The 25381-nt window shown below is 41.6% G+C and overlaps 1 protein-coding gene across 5 annotated transcripts in view; it reads left to right on the top strand.

The window, feature by feature from the left end:
• The window catches only part of LOC148015665 (mediator of RNA polymerase II transcription subunit 33A-like), a 139814-nt gene that overhangs the window by 62736 nt on the left and 51697 nt on the right, over positions 1-25381 (top strand). For 3 of the 5 annotated variants that reach the window (XM_087665733.1, XM_087665734.1, XM_087665732.1), the window contains exon 3: positions 9396-9731. In XM_087665733.1, coding sequence (XP_087521859.1) covers positions 9396-9731 — 336 coding nt within the window. Of the gene's footprint in view, positions 1-9395; positions 9754-25381 lie in introns of those variants that run through there. The other 2 variants (XM_087665738.1, XM_087665737.1) reach the window with 2 other exon arrangements.

Below are 25381 nucleotides of genomic sequence, written 5' to 3'. Positions count from 1 at the left end.
ATGGTGCATAGTTACACGGGCAAAGCTCCATTTGAGATGGTTGAGGGTGGCAAGAAGATATCACCTATTCTATAGACTAAGGATAAGATCTTCAAGGTTGCTCGTTATGTAGAAAGCTTGGATGCAGCCTATGCAAAGATAAAGTATGTACTTAAGAGATTGCAAGAAAAGCAGAAAAGAGTAGCTAATTGCCACAAATGTGCTTTGCAATTTGTAGAGGGCAATTTTATATTGTTGCGTTTGAAAAGGGCAAGGTTGAAACATATAAAAAGAAGATAAAGATTGTATCCAAAGTTGAGTATAAGATACTATGGGTCCTTCCAGGTGTCTGAGATGATTAGTGATGTGGCATATTGGTTGAAATTACCTTCACATTGATAGATACACAATGCCTTTCATGTCAGTTTGTTAAGGCCTTTTCATAGTAATGTGCCAAAGGATATGTCTGCTGAAATTCAGCTTGAGGTTGAGGAGTTGGATGAGATTTTGATACCCGAGCAGATTTTGACACATAGGGAAAGAAATGCCAAAGTAAAGTTTCCAGGAGGTACTTGGTGAAATTTCAGAATTATTCACCAGTGGATGCCAAATGGATGAGTTAGTAGAATATCCTTAGTTGTTGCAACTTTACGTAGATGCCCTTTAGTTAAAGCTGACTTTAGTTCAGGCTCCGTCAGGTTCAGCAGGGTAGGGGTCTGGAGTATTACTTGATGCTCAAGGGGGAGATAGCACTTCCACTCCTCCAGTTATGGACAGCTCTCGTATATAGTGGATCTTAGATGTATTCAGCATGCATCCAAGGTATTGTGTTGACAATATGTTTGCTATGAGGTTACTACATAGTGTACTAGTCAGTGTGAGATGTATGTAAATGAGTATGAGTTTCACCTGGGCATTGGAACCATATTTTTGCATCAGCTTATGATCAATTTGACATGAATTTTGCCTCAATTTTTAGACACAAATTCTAATAAGTTGTAGCTCAGTTTTTTATCAGCTTGAGAACCGTTTATGGTCACTTCTGGGATCCGTTTTGCATCAGTTTTTGCGTTGATTGTTGGTCAGTTTTTGTAATGAGTTTGTGATCAGTTTCGAGTCACATTTGTAGCAATTTGTGATCAGTTCTTAGATCAGCAGGTGATCACTTTATGATTAGATTATGCTCAGTTTTCAATGGTTTATATTTGATTCCATGGACAACAGTATATATTATGATGCCATTGATATTTTAGCGATGGTTTATGCTTGGTTATGCTATGCTATGGTTTGGTTTTGACAGATGAGTTGAGCTCATGAGAAATAGACATGCCAGATGATAATCTGGTAATGTTTTGAGATTTTTTGTGAGTCTTATGTTATGTTATTATTGGCTGGTAAATTTTAGCATGTGTTGGACAAATGGAATGGTTGAGCAGCAGTGTGCAATGCTATGCTAACTATGATACCTTGTGGAAATGACAGTTCACTATTTTTCTTTTGATGCATTTGGTAGTGCAATCGAGGATGATTTTAAGGATTTTAAGGGGGAGGGTTAACATGAGGACATGCATTTTTGAAACCTCACTTAACATGTAGATTAATTTCTAATCATATGATTAAATGTTGCACATGTGAGGTGTAACTGGGGTTAGAGTAAATTTATGAGTGAGAGACTTGAGAAAATCACGGTATGTGAAAGGAAAAGGTTGTTATATAGTTATGTCGCACAAGTACTTGGTGGTATCTGATGCCAATTGTTAGCCTAGGTCATTCATTTGGTCATAAGTGTCAGTTGTTAGTGATACTAGAGAAGTGACATTTAATGGTACCTAACTTCAATCTGATGGTCAAGGATGGCGTAGAGACACTCGGGAATGGAAGTTGCCTAGCCAATTTAATTATTGGCCAGTCAAATGATTTTTCTGGGCATTGAATTAATTATTAGATTAATTTTTAATATTTAAAGACTGAAAATTAATTTTGAATTATGGATAATGTTGGAGAAACCATTTGGGAAGGTTACCACTTATCAAAAATGCGCGTGCAAGATTGAAAAAGGTGTTTAGAGGTTAGAGAGAGACATCTTTAGGCATTTAGCTTGCAAGAGAGAGGGAGATACTGCTGGTCTGATCTACAACCATTGAAGGACCTTCTGGGGCAGCCAAGGGTAGGAGAAAACCAGTCAACAGCAGATGACATCTACAAGCTGTTGAGACAAGGCAACAACATTCTCCTCAGTATTTTCTCTGATCTCCTAGCCTTTCTATAGCCTTGCTCTGAAGATTATAGCATTGAGATCACCAGAGACTGAGAAATTTCAGATTTTTGTGTTGTAAACCCTAATTTGCAGCAGAAATCAGAGTTTGGTAGCAGCTTCGAGAAGCGTGTCAGAAATTGGAAGCTCCCAGACTTGGATTCAAGAGGACTGAAGCTATTTTCAATCAAATTGAAGTGAAGAGACCAACAAATCAATGAATTTGGGGTATTTTCTATCTCCATCAAAGCGGGTTAAGACAAGTGATTGCCCGAATCAAGGGGCAAATCAGATTGAAGACTTGTTGGTTATTTGGACAGGAAGGGGAGTTGGAATACCGAAAGGCGCGCCAGATTTGGGGCCAATAAGTTTTCCAATGTCCGAGAGTATTAATGTAATTTGTGCATTTTAAGTTATGTTCATTTGCTGATTGCTGTAATTAAGTGCTTAATCAAGGAATTACCACCCTTTCCAAGAAGGTAGGCTGGTTTCGTATTCCATTGTCATGCAGTCCAATTAGTATACTTGGCTTTTACCGAGGCGACCCGGGCTTAAATCTCGGCAAGTCTGTTATGAGAACGTGAAATTTTAAGATGCTTTAATGTTGGTGATAACTTTTGATTAAGTTATTAATCAAATGTGTGAGGTTGTTTAAGCTCATGTGATACACATGGCATATATTTCATAATAATAAGCCAAGGACCTTGAGGATGTAGTGGGTATCAAAGGTAAAGGTTGTGATAAGTTATGCCGACTGGGTTTTGTTGGTTGATTGGTATCCGATTGGACCCTAGGGTAGTGGTTTGGCCAATAAGTGTCGGTGGTGACATTAGGGACTAGCATTTTGCTGCAGAAGAGAGCCACATGAGGGCCTCACCAAGAAGGGGACAGCAAGGAGTCACGTTCTAGGGGCTGGCAACAACATTGTTGATCAGGTGACAACATTTTGGAGGTGTCAGGCAGTAGGTGACTACATTAAATGCAGCCTGGAACAAGCACCAGACAAAATTTAAGGTTTTCTCTCAAGGAAAATGAGATTTCTCTCTCATCTTTCAACTTTTTCAACCCATTCTCAAGAAATCTTAGCATTTCTAAGCTATTTTGAGTAGATCTCATTCGAATTTGGTGGATTGCATAGAGATCTCTACTGTAGACCCTAAATTTATGCAGAAATTAGGGTTTGATAGCCACCTCGTACTCGTGCCAATTGGTGAAGGCATTGTATATTGAATTCACCATTTGAAATTTGTGTAATTGTCAGGGAATTTAGATGCCGGCCCATTCATTGTAATTTGGGGCAGCATTTGGCCAGTTGAAGGTTCCTTTCGTGCAAGTCCTAGGTGAAAAATTAAGGGGCAATTGGCCCGAATTGATTGCCTGATTGTTAGTATAACAAAGAGGCTTTTGGAACAACAAACGAGATTGTAAATCTCAGCTTGTACTCATTCCATTAGCAATCAAGTTAAATAATTATTGAAAGGGGGGCCAATTTTGGGGCCAACAGGGTGTCCTATGTCCGAGATTTTTAAGGTAATATGTGCATTTTAAGTTGTTTCATTTGTTGATTGCTGTAATTAAGTGCTTAATCAGGGAATTGCCACCCTTTTTAAGAAGGAAGACTGCTTTCACCATCTCTACCTCCATTGCATCATCTTTGACGTTCAGTGCAGTATCTTTGATGTACATGGCTGGATCTCCAGCCATGGGGTGTGGGTCAATGCAGTCCATGGGGAGACATTAACAAACCTGCTGTAAAAACAGGCCTGGGACAGGAGTATGGCAGGCGGGTACAGGCGGCAGTGAAGATTGGGAAGGCGAAAAGGTGGGAGAATGCTGATTCCTTTGACTTGGTCCAACTGTGTGTTGGGTAGCACAGGCCACACTGCCTTGCAGAGATGTTTGGGACAGCTGCAGATGAAGGGACGCCGAAGATGCCCTGATGCAGGCCAAAGATGCTGAGGGAGGCACAACAGCAACGGACCAACCAGTGCAGGCCAAATATTCTGAAGGAGATACAGCAGCAGAAGAGGAATTAGCTGATTAAAAGCAACTAGGAGTAGGGTGGGATTGCAGGGGGTGATGTGTTGCAGGAGGTGACGAGCAGATTTGCGCAATCCTGTTGGCGACCTAGGGCAGCACCATCGCTAGACCGAATCCCTCTATTCCCATCATTTTTCCTCCTCCTCTCTCTCTCTCTCTCTCTCTCTCTCTCTATCTATCTAAGTTTTTCTTCAAGGCTATTCTCTCCTCCCTACTACAAGGCGTTGCTGCTTTTCACCTGTCTCCCAGTTGTTCTCGTGCTGCCTCTCCTGGCTGCAGTTGCTCTTCCTCGTGCGGTTGATTTTCACCATAGCTGTTGCCTCCTTGCACGTGCCTTTGCCGCTACTACCGCCACCTCTATTGATTCACGCCACCGCTTTCCGCCAAGGTCTCATTTTGAGAGAGAGAGAGAGAGAGAGAGAGAGAGAGAGAGAGACACCAAAAAAAAAGAGAGAGCACCTGACTCAACATCTAGCGGACTGTCATTTCCCACACACACACACACGCACACACACACACACACACACACACACTCTCTCTCTCTCTCTCTCTCTCTCTCTCTCTCTCCAACGTGATTGGAAGGTTCTCTTCTCTCCTTGCCTCGCAAAGCCTCTGGCCCCTTTATGCGAGTCATAGAGCTCCAAGAAATCGACACCATGGCCATCGTGGATGCAAGTCACAGAGCATGGAGTTTTGCACAGATCAAGAAATTGACACCATGACTTAGGCTTTTGCAAATTTTGCTAGATAGAAGCCGGTTGGGCATACGAGCATGGTGGAGAATCACCGGAGTCAGGGGCCTCCAAAGCTGCCGAAAATTCTTTATGCTTGCTGTGTTTGATAGAAAGTTGAACCTCGCGGGGAGCCAAAGCCATTTGATCAGTGTAGGGCACTATCTGTCACGAGGATGTGAAATCTTGAGATGCTTTAATCTTGTTGATAACATTTGATTAAGTTATTAATCAAATGTGCAAGGTTGTTTAAGCACATGTGATGCACATGGCATATATTCCATAGTAACAGGCCACGGACCTTAAGGATCTAGTGGATATCAAAATTAAAAGTTGTGATGAGTTATACTGATTGGGTTTTGTTGGTCAGTTGATATCAGATTGGACCCTAGGGCAGTGGTTTGGCCAATAAGTGCCGGTGATGACACTGGAAACTAGCATTAATTAATTAATTAATGACAATCTAAGGGTCAGGAGAGATTGGGGACCACTCCAGGTTGCAAATGGCCTAGCCAATTTAATTATGGATGGGTACATTTAATTTTGGGCAAGGTCAGAAGGGTTGAAATTAATTTTTAGGATTGTTTAATTTTGAAAATTAATTAAATGGTTGGATAATGCTGAAAAATAGGTTTAGAAGGTTTCCACTTGGCAAAAATGTCCATGCAAACTGAGAAAACGTTTTTGGGGGTTGTATCATGAGAACATGTATTTTTGAAAACTCACCTAACATGTGGATTAATTTTTAATCACATGGTTCAGTAAATGTTGCACATGTGGGGTGTAATTTGGGTTAGAGTAAACTTATGAGCCTAGGACCTAAGGAAATCACGGGATGTCAAAGGCAAAAGTTGCTTCTAATTATGCAGCATAGATACTTGGTGGTATTTGGTGCCAGTTATTGGTCTAGGTCAGTAATTTGGCCATAAGTGTTAGTTTGGTGACATTAGAGAAGTGGTGTTTAATGGTACCGAATGCCAATCTGATGGTCAAAGATGGTACAGAGACATTTAGGAATGGAAGTTGCCTAGCCAATTTAGTTATTGGCTAGTCATATTATTTTTTTAGTTACCGAAATACTTAGTAAATACTAAAAATTAATATTTAACTATAGATAATGCTAGGAAAAGCATTTGGAAAGGTTGCCACTTGTCAAAAATGCCCATGGAAGACTGAGAAAGTCTTTATAGGTTGGAGAGAGGCATTTTTAGGCACTTGCAAGAGAGAGGGAGGAGAAGTTGCTGGTTCGATTTGCAGCCATTGGAGGACCTTTTGGGGCAGCCAAGGTAAAAGAAGACGAATCAACAGCAGGTGATAGTATCTACAGGTTGTTGAGACAAGGCAACAGCAGTAAACGATTGATTTTCTTCAGTTTTTCGCGAAGAAAGTCTGAAATTTCTCTCTCCTCGCATTCTCTCTCATCTCCTAGCCTTTCTACAGCCTTTGCTCCGAAGATTATAACACTGAGATCGCTAGAATTGAGAAATTTCAGATTTCTTTGCTCTAAATTCTAATGCGCAGTAGAAAGTAGGATTTAACAACAGCTTCGGGAAGTGTGCGAGAAATTGGAAGCTCTACGACTTGGAGTCAATAGGGTTGAAGCTATTTTCAGTCAAATTCTAGTGGAGGGACAAGCAAATCAATGAATTTGGGGTATTTTCCATCTCCATCAAAGCGGGTAAAGGCCAATTGTAGTCCGAATCAAGGGGCAAGTCAGATTGAAAACTTGTTGGTTGTTTTGGATAGCAAGACGAGTTGGAATACCAAGAGGGATTGGGAAAATCCGATTGTACACCAACTTCTTCTTCAATTAAGTTAAAGAAATATCGAAAGGGGTACTAATTTTGGGGCCAACAGGTTGTCGATAGTCCAAGATTGTAAGTTAATTTGCATTTCTCAATTTTGTAATAAATGTTGGTGTTGTAACTAGATTGTAATTAAGGAATTACCATGACCCATCTCGGTAATGGAACCATTAAACCAGTCTTCCTTCCGTGGACGGGTGGTAATTTGCTGATTACAATCTAGTTACAACAATAGCCTTCATACAGTGAGATAAACTCAAGCAGTGATGATGCCTCTCAGTATGAACATTCACATGGGAATGAAGGAGAAGCTCCCAAAGATGCTAATGAAACAAAATAGTTGGTACCTACGAGGCAAAGAATGCAAATACAAATGCACCACAATGACCTTGGGTTGTTGTCACCTGCTCTTGGAGGGCTCCAAATTGCTGTCACTTGCTGTAGGAGTGGTCCATGGTATCTGCTTTAACATCAGCAGTATCGTCTACTCTCTAACAACTTCCTCCTCTCTCAAAATGGCTGGAATAGACTTTCACCAGCCCCTCAAAACGTTTTTCCTGGCCGTCTAATCCCATTTTCCAGCATTATCTGGCTTATTGAATTAATTTTCAGAACATTAGTTTTGAAAATTAGTTTAATAATTATTCTAGTGCTCAAAAAATTATTTTCACCAACCAATAAATAAATTGGCTTGGCCAATTCATCTTCCAAGTATCTATGAGCAGTTATTGACCCTTAGACCAATATTAATTTAATTAATTAATTAATGCCTAGTCTTTAATGTCACCATTGATATTAGTGGCTAGTAAATTGATCTAGGCCCAATTCTAACAAGAGTACCATCTACTACATGTCAAGCATTACTTGTTACAAATTTTGCCTTTGACACCCATTACATTCTTGGGGTTCTTGGCTTGTTACCATATGAAATAACTACCATATGCATCACATCTGCTAAAAAACCTCGCACATTTTATTAATATCTTAATCAAATGTTATCCCAAAGATTAGAGCATCTTAAAATTTCATGTCCCTGTGACAGTCGGAGATGTGGGAGAGTGGGAAGGTGCAAAATGTTGACCAGCAAGGCAGTAGGCAGCTTGGTGAAAGCCAAGACAGGTGTTTGATGATGAAGAGAGCAGAAAATCTGCAAAATGCAGGAGTTGAAGGAGAAGTGGGTGGTGTGTTGGGGCCTGCACTGCAAAACTCAGCCTGTTTGATGCTGAGCAGATGCCTGGACAGCAGGGCAGCCTTCCTGATCAGGAAATACAACAGTCTGGAGGGGCTGAATGGTGGCATCGGCAGTTGGGAGTGATGGGTGGCACCTGTGGACAGGTCGCCAGGGAAGGATGATATTGGGCAGCAGTCTGGAGGGGCAGGACAGCCACAGAAACCCCAAATGCTCATGGTAGCTAAGATGATAAGTGCACCTTACTTGAATACCGTGTGAGTGTATGTGGACAATTAAGTTTGAACCCCTTGAACAGAAAAGGAATGCTCAGCTCTATATGACAAATAAAAATATACAATGAGAATGGGAATGAAGTACGATAGATGTGTGGGATGATGGTGATCATGTAGAATGAAAAATGGCTCCCCTTTGGCCCCTTTTTTTAGAGTAGGGGCAGGTGGACCATGTACAACTGCCTGATGAAAACCTTTTAAAGCTAATTAATTTTGTTCCTTGATGGGGTTATTATAAATTTGGCCATTAATGTGTCATTAGTTAACATTATTTGTTACCTAATTTAGCATTGATTAATAATGGTAGACATGCCTGGACAATGCAAGTCCAGAAATTCCTTTTCAGCATCATAATTGTTAGTTGGATCAGATACAGACTGTAAAGCCGTAAATTCAAAAACAATCATTTCAGGTTTCACCTTGCTAGAGAGACATTTCAAGTGACTGTAGACTCTGCAATACACAATAATCGGATGGTGTTGCATAAAGGAACAAAGCAGCCAGTCCAAGTATTCATGATGACATAGCGAGTAAATTTTGAACTTTGATAAGATCTGACAATTCAAACTTGAAAGTGTTTGGATGCATTGCGCATTTGCATGTTTGTAATGAGAAAATGCTTATTTTAAGATTGAGGCAAGACAAAAGAGAAGAAGGAGGATGACTCTGCCATGCATGTGCATATTATAGTGAAGGTGGATCCAATACAAAAGGGGAGGAGGGAAGATCACTCTGCCATGTAGAAAGTGGGAAGAGTGAGGGGGGGGGAGGAAGGGTGCACCAGGAGGATAGAGGGGTTGTGTGTAGAGGTAGAAACAATATTTCTGAGAACATCTACCACTTGCCAATTGGTTTTTAAGAGGGAAGAGTGAGGGGGGGAGGATGGGTGCACCAGGAGGATGAAGGGGTTGTGTAGAGGTAGAAACAATCTTTCTAAGAACATCTACCACTTGCCAACTGGTTTTTAAGAAATAAACAACCTTTTTGTTGTCCACTTAGTGAGCTGTGAATTTTGCTTTTATTGTAGGGCTTTTGCAAAGTGAATAATGTTTGCAGTGATCTAACTAGTCTTTTAGAGGCAGGGTTGTCTTGCAATAATCTGACATGTTCTTTTGGTCATAGGGTTGTTGATGCTGTTTACGAGGCTTTGCAATTATCACAATCATCAGGGACGAAGGCAACAGATTTTGGAACGACACTCGTGCATTTGATATTAGCTATTACATGCAAGCTTGTGGTTGCTATATCAGAAGACTGGAAATTTATTTTGGACCACTCTGATAAAGGAGATCAATTAATGCAGAGTCAAAATCTGCGGGAGTCAGGTTTGGAAGCACTTGAACTTGTGGACAATGAGCAGATATACAAGTCTAATATCATTGGAGCAATAGATGTTACCTCAAAAATCTTCCAGAACAGGAAGACTAGATTTTTACTTCAACTGGCGCATAGGAACTTGTAATGTCTTTGGCATTTCAAAGTAACAGCATCATCTCTGTCTCTTTCTTCCTTTTCTCAAGAATGTAGCAGTTTTTCCTGTTGCTTTCAGGTTGTTTGAATTAAGAGGTGGTACTTGCTTTTTGCAACTCACAGATTTGTCATAGATTTAAGACTCCCTTTTCCTTTGTTGTTTTGTTCTCATTGTTCTCAATAAGAGTGCTTGCAGATGGTCTTTGTGTGAGGTGTGCTCCTAGAAAAGATAACAATAACATAATAAAGAGACCATTGCATTTAATTGCTCATTGTGATGCAAGTTATGCTATCATTGTCATAGTTAGTTTTCTTTTGGTTCTCCTGGTGAAATTTCATATGAATTTTGTATAATCATAGTCATCAAAGTAATTTATTAGAAAAAAAGAGCTCTGATGTAGATCATTGTCCGACCAATAGAGATCTCTCATAGAGTAGGATTGATCAGTGGGATTTCTTTGTTGTTGTTGTGTGTGTGTGTTTTGGTTGGTGGGGTGGATTTTGTGTGATTGGTTTTTTGGATGATTTGGAAGTGTTTTATAGTGTCTTAGGTTGGGTTGAATATGTTTGAGAAGCTCATGATGGTTTTTGATCGAGTTATGATATTTTGTTAGGTTCTGTTGTGTGTCTGTTTGGTTCCGATAAGTTTGTTTTTGACTCTGTTTTGCTTTGTTTTCTTTTTGTTTGAGAGTTTATGATTGTAAATGAGTAGTTTGAGGAATGATTGAGAATGTGTTGGATGGTTTTTGATGAATTGAGTTGGTCTTGGTTTAAGCTATATGGTTTTTATACCTTTTGTAAACCTTATGTAGTGAGCTTCTGTATACCTTTTGTTGTCTTTTGTACGCTTCTATGAGTGTTCTATTGGATAGATGTTTAGTTTGGGAATGTTTGTGGCTTACATTTCAGCTCTTTGTGAACAACAAAGGATAGATTCCCTTGCAACCTTCCATAGCACGAGTACTCCATGCACACGTGTTCAAGGAACAAAATCTTGATGTTGCTAGAAACAAGCCTTTTGATGCCTAAGACCCCTTTAGTTGTTAATGTTCCCTCCTTCTAGGATCCCTTCAATCCACAAAAGTGGAAGGGACTTAACCAAGAATGATAAAGAATGGAACGTCTTTTTGACATGCAAGAGTTGGACCCAACTTTTCTCCAACACTAGAACTAGCTATACAAAATGAAAATAATGTCTCTATCACTCCATATCCTTCACAATGCAGTGTAGGTGAATGAAAAGGCAGCCAAACTAGGATTCGTAAGGGGTTGGTGTAGAAGGTGTCACCATCAATAGAAGTTTCTAGTTTTTGCTTCATTGGTTTTGGACTTTGGAATAATGTGGTCTTCGAAAGGGTCACTTCCGGTCTTGGATAGAATCACTTTTAGGAGTGTTAGAAGTCTTTAAAAAAGGAAATAGTAAAAGTAATTATTTTATGAGCTCTCTACATTATGGATAGTTGGAGTTCATTGGTATTAACTAGCACAAGTCTATGGTGTAAGTTGGTAAATAAGTGCCATTTGGAATGTGGTGATGCAAGCAAAAAAGATTCAATAAGGTGAAAGAGAGAAGAGTAGGCTTCAAAGCAAAAGAGTATGGGTGCATGTGAGTCCACATTGATAGGGCTTATGAGAGTAATGAGGATGATATTTGTAAGTTGCAAGGGATGCAGGGGGGACACTTGAGCCCTTGCATTTCTTCATTGCTTGATGCAACTTGAACATAGTATGTATGATCTTGGTATCTTATGGCGCAAGAGCTACCCACATATCTCTACAGTTGTTCACAATGGTGACGTTGTCGCCATGTGGTTGAGCAAAGAAGACGAAGAGGATGACCAGCTCGTCACCTTCAAGGAGGGGGACATGCCACCATCGATTGGGATCCATCTACGTATCTTGCTACTGGCTCTTGCAATGGTTGACATGTCAAATGACCTCTATGCAGGAACAACAATAAAAAATATGAGTTTTAGGCTGGTATGGATGCTTTGAGAGAGAGCAATTGTCAATCACATGATTGCTTTTTGAGAATGCATTAAAAATATGCACAAGAGAATAATTGGCGTTGTTAGATTCTCAAGGTCTCATGGTTATGCATCCACCAACAATTTTGAGTATGTGGATGGATTATTATTTATTTCTTTTAGGCTTGAAAGATATTGTTAGAAATACTATCACTACAAAAAAGACTAGAGAGAGAAATATGCACTTAGGCCAAAGGAAGCTTATGGAGTCCAATCGGCATGGAGGCACAATCTATTGGATGCTAATGAGTGTGCTTGATTCCCTTTTTGCAAAAGAAATGCAAAAGAAAGAGCTGATGTGATGTTTTACCCTTATTGAGGTGATATGGAGCCTCATTCTACTGTGCAGGAGGTTCAACTTCTTGAAGATTCCAAATGTTAATGCCATGAACCTTGACTCCACATACTTGTTCAAGCGAAGGGAATTGATACCATTATCCACTGCCTTCGTGAAAACATTCACTATTTGTAGAGCTCTAGCCTTTTTGATTACTTGTAACTAGCTACGCCTATTGATTCTTCTACTATAAGAAAAGCCCATTGTATTTGTGAATCGGCTGTGTCCCTTTTTCTTTGATGTGAATGTGGGAGGTGACCTCTCTCTTTGTGTGTGTCTCATCTATCTATTTATCATGGAGTTCCATTGGCCTTGGACGTTGGTCTCATTTTTAAAAGATAAAAGTATTATCAAAAGTGAAAAATTTGGAATAACCCATCAAGCATCTAGTGCTTGGTGATGCCATTGCAAATGATTGACATCGAAGGAGGTTTTAATTCTGTTTAAAAATTTTAAAAGGAAAGAAATTGGAAAAAATATGATTATAGTTAGACAATCACCATGCTCATGCATGTGTGAAGACCCTTTCCATTACATACATTAATCATATGGGTTAATCTTACCTGGATTTTCATCCAAAGAGATTTGTGTTTCCTTTTGTTTAAGATTCTATCAAGAGTTATGTATTTTAGGGGGGGTTTTGTAACCAATTTTCATGGGCTCTACGGTGAGTCTGAGAGCCATACTTGAAGTTTTTGGTGTCTAGTCATATGCACTAAGCCTTTTAAGTCATTGTGGCTTTTGATCAACCTTTGAGCCATACACATGCATGTTTGCACCATGCTCTTCTTCGGGTTCGTGAGCTTGTTTGTTGACCACATCATGATCTAGCTTCAGTTCCAACTTCCAAATATCTCTCTGACTTGTATATCTCCTCTCCTAAATGTGTTTTATGGGATTAGACATTGCCTGCCTTGATGTAAGACCCTCCAATGATCTTTTGCTTTTGTTTTGTGTCACAGGCTTAGTCAACTATGACTTGGAGGGGAGTTTGTTAGTTATTTCACCACTTCCGTGTGTGCATACACATTCATGTTCCTTAGCATGTGAATACACCTTGATATGTGTAAATTTAGGGTTAGGGTTTTGGGAAGTCCCAAGGCTATATAATAAACCTTGTGCCTTGTACTTTCATATTAGTCTCTCTCAAGCACTCAATCTATTGTTCAACACTAGTTTTGAGTACGTACAAGAGTTCTGAGTCACTCACTCACTCACTCACTCTCACACACACACACACACACACACTCTCTCTCTCTCTCTCTCTCTCTCTCTCTCTCTCTCTCTCTCTCTCTCTGCCATGGAGTTCCATCCATCTTAGACGTTCTTCTCATTTTTGAGCTCCTCCACTCAACATGGAGGAGATGGCTGAGAGTCGGTTTGCCCATTTTGCTCACCCCTTTCTTCCATAGTTTCCCATTCAGATGTGGTTAGTCTCAAAGAATTACTTACTTGTAAGGGTTGTCTACCTTGTGCACATTACTTAAGGAATAGAAGGCAAAAAAAAAGAGGTTTTAAAAAAAGCAATAAAAGAGAGAAAAAGCTCAATCCATAGCTAGGAGCACACACTAAGCAATGTACCTAAGGGTACTCAAGCTAAATTTGCTTGATGGCCTCCGTTAGTCAGTTGCTTCACCTCTAACCCTCTAGCCCGTTTTTCCCACATCACAAATTTAGGGCACATTAAGGGTATGAGATGCTAGGGCTTGCTTAACAAACTTGTCACCCCGAATTTCTTAGCACATCCACCATTGGGACATACTTAGGGGGTTTTGACATGCCTAGTGTTAGACCCACCGTGAAATGTGTTGCATGGTCATCATGGATCCATCTCCTAATTGCACTTCACAAGCACACTTGATTAGCACCTATAGGATTAGGCAACACTTAGGGAGAACATGAGGTTTTGTTTCAAATACATCTTGAGGACACACCTATCACCATCAACCTCCATCTCATTACCTTCAAAAGCTCCTATCCCATCCATTACCTTTGTATCATTCATGTCCCTGGCATTGGCATCTTCATTGCTTCTTGCCATTTGCCTCCTTAGACTGATATACCTCTAGCACATATAGGATTAGGCACCACACTCTAGGAGAGCACGAAATTTTCTTTCTTATACATCTCAAAGACACACCCATCACCATCAACATCCACCTCATTATTTTTAGCATCTCCCATTCCATCGATTACCTCTTTATTATTTGTGTCCTTGGGATTGACATCTTCAGCCCTTGCTACCACTTGGTACGTTAGATTGACATATCAAGGCATTGGCATTCATCTAGAGAGGGGGATAGTGTTAACCTCAAATAGAGAAGGCTACAGATGGGTGGAAATTTTTTTGGGGTCAAACCCAAAAGTCAACAACTGGTCAAATTAGTTAACGATCACTTAAAGGAGTCAAAGAAGACTAAACAACAAACTAGGAGAAGGAACCAAAGCTATGTGGAGATATGCTAGGGTTTGCATTGAGAAAACATAGAATGTATGAACACGATTAAAATAGAATAATTTAGAAAAAAACATAAAACACAAAAGGTGCCATTTGGACAATATCCCCCATGGGGAAAATTGTTTGCTTGTCCAATCTCCTTGTAACAAAAATGATGATGTCATGTAATGCAAAGGGTAGGTATAACAAAGAAGGGTTGCCAATGTCGAAGACAAGAAGGCAATGCCAAAACTTGAAGATACTAATGGAGGGATAGGAATCCCGTCTCAATTGTAGATGTTGATGCCAAAGGAGGAGGATCAAACTTTTGTGTGGTGCCAAGAACCAAAATGAAACGATATGATTTGATGATGAAGATAGATTTGGCACACCTTAGCTAGAAGAGCTAAATGAGAATTACGTATTTGGGCATGTGAACAATGCCCATACTTGATTTTGGGAGAGGGCTCTTGTGTTGACCAAGTTGCATAGGCAAATCAAAATCTCAACCTTGGGAGATCACTAAAATATTACAATTTACATGGGAGTGAGTCCGAGTCATGACCCAAAATCACATCATTCAACTTACAACTAACAAACAATATCTTCAGCCCAATAAGAGCCAGAGCAAACCTACCATGTTAGTTTCTTAATTAAAATACAAAGCCTAGTATATAAGTACTAGAACAAGCTTGAATTTACATTCTAGTGCTTCATACTGAGATGCTTTGGTGCTAAGCAAAGGAAAGTAATGCAAAGCTAATATAGGAGTAAGATGCAAGGAAGATGAAAAATGAATGAATAACTTAATGTTTGTGTATGCAGCGGAAGATTTAAAAAAATCCTAAAGTAGAGTAAGGACAAATTACCCAATGAGCTCTAGTCAATTAGCCTAATGAGTTGAGAGTATCCCTACATCAACTTGACATTTGTTGTAGCATTGTGAACCTTCTATTAAGTTCTTGCATGATGTTTGACCAAGTTGTGAAGTTTGACCTATTAAAATGAGTCTTATCACTAAGGGTGCTCTTGGCTGTAGCAATTGGAGTTTGAGTGATATTGGAAGTGCCTATCATGCATTGGAGATATGTTCATACTGGATCCATATGTGCGCAAGAAGGGTAGGGTGAGGGATTGGGGTATACATGGGGATTTTCCTTGAAGTGTCCACATGCATTGGAGATATGTGCTTGGAGTATACTTGGGGATTTGCTTGGAAGTGCCTATCATGCATTGGAGATATATGCACATTGGATCCACATGTGTGTGTAGGCTGATTCATGGAGTCACCAGAACATGAAATTTTTGGGATGCTTTGCTCTTGCTAGTAACATTTGATTAATTTAATAATTAAATGTGTAATGTCGTAAGGCACATATAATGCAGATGGCAGTTATTTCATGTTAACAAGCCAAGGACCTTGAGGAAGCGGTGGGTGTTGAAGGCAAAAGTTGTGACGAGTTACGCCAATTGGGTTTTGGGCGACAGTTAGTGTGAGTTAGGACCTAGGACAATTAATTTGCCAATAATAGTCAATGGGTGACACTAGGGACTAGGCACTAATTAATAAATTAATGCTTTTCCAAGGGTCAATTAAGGCTTGGGACCACTTTAGATTGCAAATGGCCTAGCCAATTAAATTGTTGATGGACACATCTAATTTTGGGTAGGGTCAGAAGGGATGCAATTAATTTTCAGAGTAAATAGATTTTGAAAACTAATTAATTGGCTGAAAATTGTTGGAAAATGGAATTAGAAGGCTGTTGCTTGGCAAATATATCCATGTAATGGGGGAGAAGGCTGGGGGCTATGGAGCCTCATTCAATGTATCCAAGCTATGTGTGAGGCCATAGTTGTCAGGTACGAAAAGTACGGTACGGTACGGTACGATAAAATACGGTACTAAATGGTACCTTAAGATTTTATAAGGTACGGTACGATATTAGTAGGAAAAAAAAATTAACATCATTATTTTCAACTATAGATGATAGAACAGATGTTTAAAGTCTAAATAGCAATGCTATTGGAGTATATAAGATGAATACTTGAGGGTAACACGCCAAACCTCTATGGCATATGCCGCATGCGCAACATGCGCTACAACTTACAAGTACATACATAGGAGTGGATACATCATACATGAATCATACAAATAAGAGGCATGTATGCTTGAGAGAGAGAAGGTTGAGAGAGAGAGAGAGAGAGAGAGAGAGAGAGAGAGAGAGAGAGAGAGAGAGAGGCATGTATGCTTGAGAGAGAGAAGGTTGAGAGAGAGAGAGAGAGAGAGAGAGAGAGATGAAATGACATTTACGAAAAAAAAAGAGATGAAATGACATGAGATGCTTTATTAACGTCTACAAGAGGCCAAAATGACCTGTGAGACCAACAGTTACCAAACAAACCACTAAAGGTTTTGGTAAAAGATTTATGAATTTTGTTATGGTTTTGTTTGGCATTGCTAAGGCTAAAGTAGCTACCGATGGTACATTTACTAATTCGTGTACTCTCAGAAGGTACATTAGGCCAAGCTATCCTTTGGCCTAGTTTTATTAGCAATGTCTACTAATGCTTTGGGTTGGGTGGTGCAAAATGAGCTATAAACAAAGGTAAAACCAATAGGATTAAGCTACTTGATGATTCTCAAATGGTGTTGAATTTATTTATTGATGACACTAACATATTGTGAAAAATGATGGGACATCAATTAGAAATGTTTGGAATCGCTTGAATACCTTATGTATGGCCTTTGGCTCTAGGATAAATCATAACAAAACATGTATGAGGAGTCTAATCAAGCTTCCACCCCCCTTAACAACCCAAACCACCACCAACAACAACAACCACGCCCAAAAAAAAAAGTGCTTGTTTTTTGGTATGAATTCGTATGGTACGGTACGGTACGAACCGTACTATGTACGAGTGCAACTATGTGTGAGACAGAGAGGTGCTGCTGATCAGATTTTTGGAGTAGAAATAGCCATTTGCAGGAGATGAAGAGTAGTAGGGAATCTTGTAGGGATGAAAATGCAAAAGTTTACCAGGTCATAATGATCAGGGCAATAGGTGGAAACATTGAAGTAGTGGCTGCAGCAGTCGAGAAGGGCTGGAGTGATGAGAAAAGCAGCTGCAACCAGATGCAGGTGTGGAAAGCCTCTAGAAGATCATGTGGGGATGCCACAAGATTTGTGGTGTGCGAAGTTGCTGGACTGATCCCTGTTTATAGGCACATGAGCCAACCAACTATCTAGGGTGGCGCTTAGATTCTCTCGGCTGATGCTCGGATAAATGTGGGTGTTCGGACACTTAAGGCACATTTAATATTTGATGTTTTGGGATGTTTAATGAACAAAAAAAGGGGGGGTTTAAAGTTAACTAATGCTTTGTTGCTTAGCAAACCTGTGCCAACATTGCCCTAGAAATACCTTAGCAACCAGATGTGTCCTTCACATGATAAATGTTTCAATAGTGTCTTTCGTAGTGCAAATTGCAATCATTAAAAATTTTTCCTTAGACAATAGCAACCCTTGTTAAAGTAGGATGCTCCTTTTTCGACTTTCTTGTAATCATTGAGTTGGAAGGAATGCATTGCTTGACATAGGTGTGCCATTATTAGAGACAAATCTTGTGTATGACCAAGTTCGATCTATTCTTGAGAAGTGTTTTAGATTGCACATTATGCTTTCTAAGATGGCACACGTAACTCTTTTCGCTTTCATGACTCATAGGTTAGATATGAATAATAAAAGCTATGAATGAATGATCAATATCAATAAGGACTTTTGCCCAATAAGGGGCTATGGCATGATAGACCATGTCCTATATGTCTCTGCTGTTGCACTCACACATGCACACATGCAACCACCCATTGTTTTCTCTTCATTTTTTGGCATCAAGCATTAGTTATTTCTTGCACTTGGGATCCATTCTAGAGGATGACACTCTTTGACCCTCAAGTTTGATACTTAAACAAAAGCCAGCACGATCATATTGTAACTTGAAACCTCTTACCTCTCGGCCTTCAACAACACAGATAGACATCTCACTATGAACAACTTGTGTCATGTGCAAGGCTCAATACCTCCACCCTCACTCTATTTGTTGGTGCTCGTCCTCCACAACTTGCTCAATGAGCTCCACCATGGAGGGTGTTGTGGCAATGAAAATTAACATCCTTGTGTCTTTGAGGAAGCGAACAGCTAGATGCATGAGTTTCCATCATGAAGTCTAGGGAAAATCTAGAAATAGTAGCCCTTTGAAAAGGGAAATGTGGTGCCCAAAGAATAGCTAGATTCTTTAAAAACTACAATAAAGTGACTGAAGCCCTAGAGAGATGTCGTGCAAAAAGAATAGCTAGATTCTTTAAAAACTACAATAAAGTGACTGAAGCCCTAGAGAGATGTCATGCGAAAAGAATAGCTAGATTCTTTAAAAACTACAATAAAGTGATTGTAGCCCTGGAGAATATTGAATCCAATAGTCTGTCTTTATTTCTTTTATGGATCATGTAGTGCTTTACATTATCTAACAACTTCTTTGTAGTTAATCCATTTCCATGATTTCCCCTTTAGGACCACATTTGTGTCATTGTCACCTTTTTTGCGTTTTGAGCTTTTGACTGTTATTTCCCCATATTATCTATGATTGGTAAATAATGCATGGAAGTTTCTCCATTCATGGTTATCTACAGAATTGTCAGACATATGGTGGGAAAAATAGTTTTTCATGCAAAGATATTGCAGTCATCATAATTAAAAGCTATGGGCATTCTACCAATGTGGTTCTTCTTACTTCCACAAAATGATAGCCTTTGATTGTGGAAAGATTACAGCTCTCCACTTGGGACTCTTCACTATGAATCTAATGCAGAATGGTGTTGAATCTTCACGTGTATTTGCTTCAAATTTGGAATATGTCCAATAGGTACAGTTGAGACTTCTAAGGGCTTTCCTCTTGTATAGGATCAAATTGGTGAGACGATTCTTCTAAGGTGGATGTGATATAAATGTTTTGAAAAGAAGGAAAAACACTTGAGATGATTTTTATAATGGTTTCTTCTATGTTCTTCTGCAATCACCATCTCTAAAAGAATAAACTTATGCATTCCACATCCTTTGAACCCTTAGAGTCAAGTCTAACAAGTTAAAACCATGTAAGAAGAAATTCTCCAGCACAGAGAGAGGAACACAGAATGTACGACAAACGGTAAAACTGAAGATGTAGAATGCTCAGACAAATGAATAAATACTGAATCTGCTGAATATGCTTCAATATGGGCTTTAAATCTCCATGTCTCAAGGACTGGGGATGCAGTGAACTGAGGAGTGGTATTGAATAGCTCCAGTACCATATTGTTCCCACGAGGGATCTTGAACAACACAGCAGCAGTCCACCAGGCTGAATGATAATATTAATGGCAGTATACTGTCCTCCACAATTAGATGTCGGATGTAATGGCAACAGCAAAACGCAGTCGGCAGCTGAAATTCAGAAATGTGATGGTGGCAATGATGACATCAGCTGGTTGTACAACATGTGATGATGACATCAGCTGGGTGGGGTGTAGCACAGCTGCATGGACTCCAAAACTGCAGGCTTGACCAGTCAAGAAGATGACAATGACAGGCAGCAGCTGTCACAATGATGTTGCCAGCAGGCGTCAGCTTTCTTGAATAGTCATGGTAAGTTGGGTGCCAGCAGCTGGCTAGCAGCTCTCCACTGATTGTGATGTTTGTTGGGTATGGAGCTCATGAAGATGGACTAGTAGGCTGAGGGTGAAGTTGAGAGAGAGAGAGAGAGAGAGAGAGAGAGAGAGAGAGAGAGGATTCCTGCCCTGCGCCGCCGCCGACTCTCCAGTCCTGCCGTTGGACCTGGGCCCTGTTGAATGATAATATTAATGAATCTGCTGAATATGCTTCAATATGGGCTTTAAATCTCCATGTCTCAAGGACTGGGGATGCAGTGAACTGAGGAGTGGTATTGAATAGCTCCAGTACCATATTGTTCCCACGAGGGATCTTGAACAACACAGCAGCAGTCCACCAGGCTGAATGATAATATTAATGGCAGTATACTGTCCTCCACAATTAGATGTCGGATGTAATGGCAACAGCAAAACGCAGTCGGCAGCTGAAATTCAGAAATGTGATGGTGGCAATGATGACATCAGCTGGTTGTACAACATGTGATGATGACATCAGCTGGGTGGGGTGTAGCACAGCTGCATGGACTCCAAAACTGCAGGCTTGACCAGTCAAGAAGATGACAATGACAGGCAGCAGCTGTCACAATGATGTTGCCAGCAGGCGTCAGCTTTCTTGAATAGTCATGGTAAGTTGGGTGCCAGCAGCTGGCTAGCAGCTCTCCACTGATTGTGATGTTTGTTGGGTATGGAGCTCATGAAGATGGACTAGTAGGCTGAGGGTGAAGTTGAGAGAGAGAGAGAGAGAGAGAGAGAGAGAGAGAGAGAGAGGATTCCTGCCCTGCGCCGCCGCCGACTCTCCAGTCCTGCCGTTGGACCTGGGCCCTGTTGAATGTTGCCTCGTCCCTGCCCTGCTCCGTCAACTGTCCAGCCCTGCCGTCTTCTGCCCGCCCTGTGGTTCGCCCTCTTGCACCTGCACTGTCAGGGTTGTGCCCTGTCACTCGCGTTATTGGGACAGGCCACGGCTGAAGCCGCTAGTCCAGTGCAGGGCCTGTTTTGCCTGAGAGAGAGAGAGAGAGGCCTGTGCGTTTCTGCCTCCCGTGAGCTCTTCACTTGGCCTCTGACCGGCATACACAGTGGTACAATATGGCTGGTCTGGATCTGGCTTGTATAGACCAAACGGTGGCCACTCTTGGTCCGGATTCTGACACCGAGGAACCAGAGGATATGGTTCCGTGCACAGAAGAGATGCCCCCTGGTCCTGACTTCCAGCCTGCGGGCAAACGCACCAAGCATACTTCGGAAGAGACAATGGATCGTCAGGATCATTCCTATGCTCAGGTTGCTTCTGATTCTGTGGACTCTCAGGATGTTGACTGGGAGCATTTGCTGGAGTTTGCCAACACTCTGCTTGGCGATTATGTTCAACATAATCAGGAAGTCTTTTCTGACTCTGCAAAAAAACTGAAGATGCTCTGGAAGCCACTGTGGACCCGAAAAATGTCTTGCGCTCTTTTTCAGTGTTCTATGAATGCGCTGTGATACTCTTCTTCACTGGCAGGATCCCACAGCTTTCCCGTATTCGCCAGTGGCTGCACAGTCTGCTTCAAGGGGAATGTGTTGAAGAGGTTTTTGTTGGGCCCCGAGGCTTTTTTGAGGTGCTGCTGAAATCTGAGGCGTACCGTGTTGCTCTCCTGTCCAAACTGCCTTTGTTCTTTGATCGCCGTTTGGTCCATGTTGTGCCATGGCGCCCAATGGCAGATTTTCAGCGCCTGCTGCAACGTGAATGCCCTGTGTGGGTTGAAGTGGAAAACTGTCCAGCTGTCTATTGGCCACTGTTCAAGGACGCCATGGCCACTGTGGGCACTGTTCTGGTCCCCCCAAGCCTAAGGGCTGTGAATCGCAACCGTTTGTGTATGTTATGGGACACTGCTAGGAAAAGGCCTGCTTGGTTACGTCTTAATTGCTCTGGCATGCATCCTTTACACTTTCGTTTGAAATGGGGCAACTTTGCAGGACATTGCTTTTCCTGTGGAAAATTGGGGCATTTTATGGCCGAATGCCCAGAGAAGCACTACACTTTAGAAGCTGAGCATGTTGCACTGCCCATGGAAGATATGGTGTGTGATGCTCCGTCGCAGGATGCCACCCAGCCACCTCAAGGTTTGGATAAAGGTAAACAATAGGTTTCGGGTTTGGATTCCCGTGGCAATGACTGGGTCGATGTACGTGCAAAAAAAGGCAACAGGCTTGTTGTTGGCATGGTGGATACTGTGCCTATTGCCCCACAAGATTCCATGCGTACTTATATGCGCAGGAAAGAAATGTTGGCTTCAGAGCACTCTGCTCCTGGTATGGTTTCCTCTGCTCCCTGTCAACAGCCCACTAGGAGAGTGTATTTGGATGGTCCAAAGGGTCCACCTACTAAGCTGGCTTTTGATACTAGAGGTAATGTCATCACCCCATGGGATCGTCGTTATCCCCGTTCCAACCCCAAGACAACAGATATGCCGTCTCTCTCCAAATTTGGCCGTCAGAACTCTTTTGCCGTGTTGGCTGATTTTTTGGATGAGGGAGTCCTGGACATTCTTGTAGAAAAGGTCGAATCAAGGCAAGCTGTGCCTCGTACCTGATTTTCTTTTGAATACACATGAAAATAGCCACGTGGAATGTGCGAGGAATTTGTTCTCGCCACAAGCAACATGCCATGTGGACTGTATTGCATGAGAATCAGTGGGATGTCTTGTGTGCTGTTGAGCACAAGAGTCACGGTGAAGCAGGAAAAGTTGTGGATTGCCATGGCTTTTGTTTGTTCTATGCAGGGACACATGCCATGCATTATTCTGGTGTGCTCATGATTGTACATGAAAAATATCAGCCTGTTCTTATTAAAAATGATGTACATGGCCGCTTTGTGGTGATTGAAATTTTATTTGAAGGAGAGATCTTATGGTTGGCCTCTATGCTCCGAATGATCCTCTATCTCGCCGGGAGCTTTGGCATACTTTGCAAACTTCCTTGTCACTTGGCAGACGGGGTTTTTTGATGGGGGATTTCAATATGTGTGTCGATTCTTCGCAATCCACATCGGAGCATTCGGTAATGGACGCGCCGGAAAGTCATAGGTGGCATGAGTTGGCACTTGCTATTCTTAAGCAAGATCTCTGGTCTTGGCTACACCCTTCTTCTACAGGGTTTACTTTCCATTCTGCCTAGTATGTAACAACATGGTCGCGGTTGGACCGCATATACGTCATGCAGAATGATGATTTCCTTCCTGAGATGCTCGAAATGAAAGTGTTGCAGCAATATGCCTTGTCGGACCATTTCCCTCTACAGCTTGAGCTGCTTACACAACCCATTGCACCTTTTAAGCAATTTCTTCAACTCGTCTTATTTGAAGCATGCAATCTTTCAAGGCTATATGCAGCAATTGATTGATAGATTCTTATTGGACTTCTCCTCTCAGGGCATTGCTTCGTTTGAACGATTGCTCTCTAATGTGCAGCGGGTTGCTCGGCAGTATGGGATCCATCATGCCTCTCTTTGTCGGCGGCGTCGATAAGCAGCGGAGGACCTACTGGCTTTGGTTCGTTCTCTGCTGGTGGACACTCCAGATGATGAATTTCTGCTGTCCCTGGCAATGCGTGTGGCTAATCTTATTAAAGAGTTTCACTTGAAATCTTATCAGCAAGCCAAATTGCAACATCTGACGGAGACTTTGCAAGATAGTGCTTGTCAGACTCATAAGTTCTTTCGAGCTCTCCATGCTTCTCCTGCTCGAGAGAATATGACTAGACTCCAGGATGTAGAAGGTCAAATGGTCCATGATCCGCAGACTTGTGTGAATATGTGTAGGAATTATTTCCTCGACCTTCTTGGTTCCACTTCTCCACCTTCAGGCCAAATTACTCATGCCTGCTCAGTTTTTTATGATATGGTCCACAATCAGGTTCCGCAGGACATGCAAGCTTCTATGGAGTCAGATATTTGTGAGGCGGAGGTTATGGATGTTTTGTTACACTTGCCCAAGGATAAAAGTCCTAGCTGGGATGGTCTCACCAATGAGTTCTTTGAGGTTTTTGCTATCCAACTGGCGAAACCATTGACGGCTTTGTTTCAGTAGGTGTGGGAAATGGGGATCATGCCTGCCTCATGGAAAGAAGGACTTATTAAACTGCTTCCAAAAGTTCCTTCGCCGTCTATGTTGACACATTCTCAGCCATTCTCAGCTGCAGGGAGTCGGACTTGAAGTCATTGGACTGGCAGGGTATGGTTGTTTCCCGTGGCTCCATTGTCAGGCATCTTGGGTACCCTTTGGGTGTTGATGTTTCCCCAAAGTAGCTACTACACTGGATTTCACACAAGTTGGCGGCTAAGTTTCTGTATTGGAAGTCTCAGGCCTGGCCCTTCCATGTTCACCTCAAAGTAGCCCAGACAATTATGTTGCCAATGCTCACATATTTCTTGCCATTGCTGCCCTGGACTACTATTACACTGAATGCTCTTACTTAGTCTATTCGTTTCATGTTGTGGAAGAAGGATTCGTTGCATGCAGGCATTTCCTGGATTTCTTGGTCGCATGCGTGCACCCCCAAACTCATGGATGGAGGGGCTATTTTAGATGCCCGAACTCATATGTTGGCGCTCCGTTGGTCTCTTTTCCGTGCCATGTGCTCGGATCATCACCCATGGGTCATTATAGCCCATTATTTTCTTGAGGATCACGGGCTTCTGCATGGAAATACCCAAATCCGGAGTTCTTGGTGGCATGTTCTTAATGCGGATTCTCGGTTCTCCAGTCCTCCATCTCTGCTTGCCCATTTGGTATGTTCCTGGAGACTGGTCCTCCGGAAGGCTCAGTGGCATCCAGTGGAGGATCGCTTGGCTACTAATTTTTTTCAATTGGAATTGTTGGCAGTCTCGCGGTTACTTTTGTGGGAAGGTAAACATGAGCTTTGACCAAAATTCAACCGCATGGCACGTTTGGGCTTAACTTCAGTCGCGGATGCCACCCTTACCAGTCGCAATGTGTTGATATCCTTTCGTACAGCCTGGAGGCTTTTCAGGATTTCTCGTGGTTACAGGCCTTTATGGGAACAGCTTTTGATGGTGCCCCAGAGCAGACAACCCTTTCCTGCCCTTGCTTCGGATCATCCCTGGCAGGACTGGGACTTTGCAGGCAGGTTGCATTTAGAA

The sequence above is a fragment of the Lygodium microphyllum genome, chromosome 24 (assembly GCF_053477565.2).
Source record: "Lygodium microphyllum isolate KBCC chromosome 24, Lygodium_microphyllum_v1.1.10, whole genome shotgun sequence".
Taxonomy (NCBI): Eukaryota; Viridiplantae; Streptophyta; class Polypodiopsida; order Schizaeales; family Lygodiaceae; genus Lygodium; species Lygodium microphyllum.
Note: the sequence above shows the minus strand (reverse complement) of the source record. Positions and strands in the feature narration are given on the sequence as shown.